We start from the raw sequence: 4,349 nt of genomic DNA, 5'->3' as shown, positions 1-4,349 counted from the left end.
AACAACATACAATACCAAGGGGGAAAAATTCCATTTTACATACATGCCAAAACAATACATTTTCTTTTAAAGCCCTTAAATAAAACTCGGGTCAACAACTGTGGCACTTTAGCTGAGCTCTTCCATTTTTACACAGACATGGTCCCCATAGGAAGAGTAACAAAGCCACTCAGTGCGTGAACTCTTCCACTTCCATCTGTATGGACAAGTACCAAGAAGTTTGGCCCTGAGAGCTGGACAGAATTCTGCTCTACACAACAGATAAGAGCCGAGAGTCCAAATTCTTCAGGTAATCTGAGGGAACGAAACCCCCTGATCTGTCAATCCCCTAACAGCAGAGTCCGCCCACAGGCTGCTCTGGGCGACAGTCCAGTTCGCTCACAGAGCGACTCGACACAGAAGTGATTCAAAGATTCTGCTGCCGGCGGCTGTTTTCGGCTAAGTGTTTTCCAGCACGCTGCTATAAACTTACTGTACCTTATTACTTCCTAAATCTGACGGCTGAAGAGCTCCATTCTCAAGATTCTTTGGATCTTTTTCTCGGATGGTGAAGATCCAGTCTCCAGAGTCGCTGCCTCCAGATGCTTGGCCATCTGTTTCCCTGAAAAGAGCAAGCGAGGCAAATTCCATCAGTCAGCACACCCTGACCCGGCGGGGCAGCGAATGGATTCACCTGTGCCAACCTCAACCCGCGCCGGTGCTGCCCAGTCCACCACCCCAAGCCCACCCCACCCCCAAGCCCGTGCCAGCTCCCAGCCTCTGCCTGTCTCCCCGCAATTGTCAATCCTGATTTAGCAAATCACATCCTGTCCTGGTTCCTCCTGCCTCAGGAGGAAGGAGAGGCTTTGGGTATTTCCCATACTTTTATTCACGTGGACACAGACCCGTCACTTCCCACACACTTCCCTCTCCTCCCCTCACAGCCCATTCACTTCCTTCAACTCACCTTCCTACCTCTGGCTCCCTCCTACTGGCATTTAAACAGGCTTTCCTTGTTGGAACCTTCAATCTCCTCCCTTAACACAGCCTCTTCTCAAGCTACAGTCTTATCTTTCAGGCACACTTTTAAATGTGTTATTCACACTTACTACCTCCATTTTTAAAATTTTCTACACCCTCGGGAGCTCTGGTGGCCGAGTGGCAAGAAGCTGCACTGCAATCCCAGAGGTGCGTGGTTCAAATCCACCAGATGCTCTGCTGGAGAAGGAGAGGCAATCTCCTCCTGTACCGGTCAGATTTGATTTGACGGTACACGCACAAAAATAAAAAAATTAAAAAAAAAAAAATTTAAAAACAATTTCTACACACTCTAAAACCAATTATAAAATGGCATCTGCTTTCACAAGGTCACCCTGTCTCAGTATGTCACAGAAAAGCGAGTCACATCCCTTCTCCTGACTGAAATTTCAGCAGCAAATGAGCCTGTCCATTATCCTCCCCCTTCCGGACACAATGTCCCACCTGTAGTTGCGCCAGGACCCCGTGATTCACCAGGCCACCACCCCTCCTCCCTACAGACCATCACCCCTCCCATCCTTCCAGGCCACCACCCCTCATCTTTCCAGACCACCACCCCTCATCCTTCCAGACGACCACCCCTCCATCCTTCCAGACCACCACCCCTCATCCTTCCATACCACCACCCCTCCATCTTCCAGACCTCCACCCACCCCCCATCCTTCCAGACCTCCACCCACCCCTCATCCTTCCAGACCACCACCCCTCATCCTGCCAGACCTCCACCCACCCCTCATCCTTCCACACCACCACCCCTCCATCTTCCAGACCTCCACCCACCCCTCATCCTACCAGACCACCACCCCTCATCCTTCCAGACCACCACCCCTCCATCCTTCCAGACCTCCACCCACCCCTCATCCTTCCAGACCTCCACCCCTCCATGCTTTCACAGATTTTTTCACCCCCACCTCCCGACAGATCCATTATGCAGTGTTTCTCAGGATTTAGTCCCTGACCACAGGTTCCTCTCATTCTACATCTATGCTCCAAACAACATCATTCATTCTCATGGTTGCAATTACTAGGTATACAATGCTGACTCTCTAACCTGTATCATCTGACTACGTATCTCACCTGAAGCTGCACAAAGCTTCAAACTGAATGTCACGCTCTGAGCAACCTGCAGCCAACTTCAACATGCTCAACTTCAAGCTCACTTTCTTGGACTGCTGCTTCTCCATAACCATTTGTCCCCAGCACTGTCATCTCAATAAACAGCACCTTTATCCACCCAAAAGGTAAGCCTACATACAATTTCTTCCTCATCTCTTGATCCAAACCCATCACCAAGTTGTATCCTAAATCTCTCGCAAATCTGTTCCCCTTTCCAGCCACACTCCTTCCTCTCATTCAAGCCTCCGACTGTTCACAGTCATTACACGTAGACATGCCCGGTCAGCGGTTCTCGCTTCATCTGGCAGCACGACAATCACCTGGGTTCCAGCCCCACAAATTCCGAGTTAGCGGGCCAGGCACGTGGCCCTGGGCTGAGGCTCAATGCTGGCATCTGGCAGAGGCGTGAAGGGAGAAAGCAGGAGGTCACATGGGCTCGGGGCACTGCAGGGCATTTTGGAGAAGCGAATCCAGTGTTCCCTACACAAACTATTTCAATTACTCCCCTACCTAATCTACCGTTTTAATGAAATTCTCAGACTTTTAACTTGATCCTTATCTAAAAAAGTAACTTCCCAATAGAATGAATCTACAAAGACCTACCAAAACAGAACATACAATCCCAAAAACATATATTTAAGTCCCTTTAAGAATATATATAAATGGTGCAACCACTCTGGAAGGCAGTATGGTGATTTCTCAAAAAGTTGAAAATAGAAATACCATTTGACCCAGCAATTCCACTACTGGGAATATACCCTAAAGAAACTAGAACTGTCAGCCAAGCAGATATATTCCCATCCATGTTTATTGTTGTGTTGTTTACAATACTAAAGAGATAGAAACAACCCAAGTGCCCATCAACAAACAAATGGATAGAGAAGCTGTGGTATATTCACACAATGGAAACAAGGACCTCATGAAATATGAGTGAAAGATCTCAGTCACAAAAGGACAAATACTGCCTAGTATCGCTTATAAAACAGGACTGATATCGGGGTTGGGAACTAAGAAAAGTGGGGATAAATAATGTACACTGCATTGAAACAGATGAGGGAAAGAACTGCTTAAAAGGAATATATGATTAGGTGTTATATGCATGACAGCAGTCCAAAATAAGAGCTGCATAGTAAAGCGGACTGGGAGAGGGGAAAATTGTACAATGAAAGAATTTTTATTTAAAATAGAAAAGCGAACTGGGGGAAGGGGGTGGGCAGAGAGGAAAACGAAAGCAAACTGGGGGAAGGGGGTGGGCAGAGAGGAAAACGTACAACAATGAATGAATGGAAATCCATGTTCTCTATAAACTTTCATTAAAATCTCAATTAAAAAAAAGAAGAATATATGTAGTTTCCTCTTACCAGTATCTTATGGGAAGGAACTTAAACTAAAAGGTTAGGGAAGAGAGAAAACAAATGAAATGAAGTCAAAGCTCTAGAAGAACACAGTTCCATCAGGCAGTTTTCACTCTGATAAAGCTCTATCTGTAATTTCAAGAGGTTTGTGGAAAGATTCCCAAGTTGTCCCTCCCGGCACCCGCCTTAAGAACTGGGTTAGTCTGGACTACCTGCTGTTAACATCTCAAGTGCAACTGACAGTTGCAGTTCTGTGGTCACAGAGTTCGCATACCTCTGAAAGGCTGGCCAGCTCTGGAAAGAACCTCTCTAAACTCACTTGTACGATCTCTGCTTTAGGTCCATGGAAACCATACAAAAAAACAAACCATGGAACCTACATAGTCCTACACGCAAGTATACAGGACCTGTCAAAGAACACACAGAAAAAGCAGCAGAAACAGAAATGTATGGCAAAATGTACAAAACACGCGGGCATCCTTTATTAACAGTGGACACTCTCAATTAATAAATGATTCCCACCAAATGAAGGTGGACTATGTCTGTTAACACTTTACTCATGCTGGAGTCGGAAAATCAAAAGGGCTGAACTCCTTCAGCATTTCTTAAGCTCAAGGAACTGAAGAACAAATTCAAACCTCGAGTTGCTATAATCAAGGATGCTTTCGGCAGAATATTAAATGATCTAGGAGGTATTAAAAGAAGATGGAAGGAATATACTGAGTCGTTGTATCGAAAGGAATCAGCAGATACAGAAGAATTTAAAGAAATCACATATGAGCAAGAGCCTATGGTGATGAAGGAAGAAGTTCAAGCTGCTTTGAAGGAAATAGAAAAAAAAATAAGGCCCCAGGAATAGAT

General features: G+C 45.8%; 1 protein-coding gene across 2 annotated transcripts in view; it reads right to left on the bottom strand.

Moving 5' to 3' along the window:
* Nucleotides 1-4,349, bottom strand: part of STK24 (serine/threonine kinase 24) — a 144,590-nt gene that overhangs the window by 6,703 nt on the left and 133,538 nt on the right. For both annotated transcript variants that reach the window (XM_006879563.1, XM_006879562.1), the window contains exon 8: nucleotides 478-601. In XM_006879563.1, coding sequence (XP_006879625.1) covers nucleotides 478-601 — 124 coding nt within the window. The remainder of the gene's footprint in view (nucleotides 1-477; nucleotides 602-4,349) is intronic.

This window comes from Elephantulus edwardii, unplaced genomic scaffold (genome assembly GCF_000299155.1).
Source record: "Elephantulus edwardii isolate Elephantulus edwardi_28Jun2011 unplaced genomic scaffold, EleEdw1.0 scaffold00004, whole genome shotgun sequence".
NCBI lineage: Eukaryota > Metazoa > Chordata > Mammalia > Macroscelidea > Macroscelididae > Elephantulus > Elephantulus edwardii.
The sequence above is the reverse complement of the archived record's forward strand: the minus strand, read 5'-3'. Positions and strand labels throughout refer to the sequence as shown.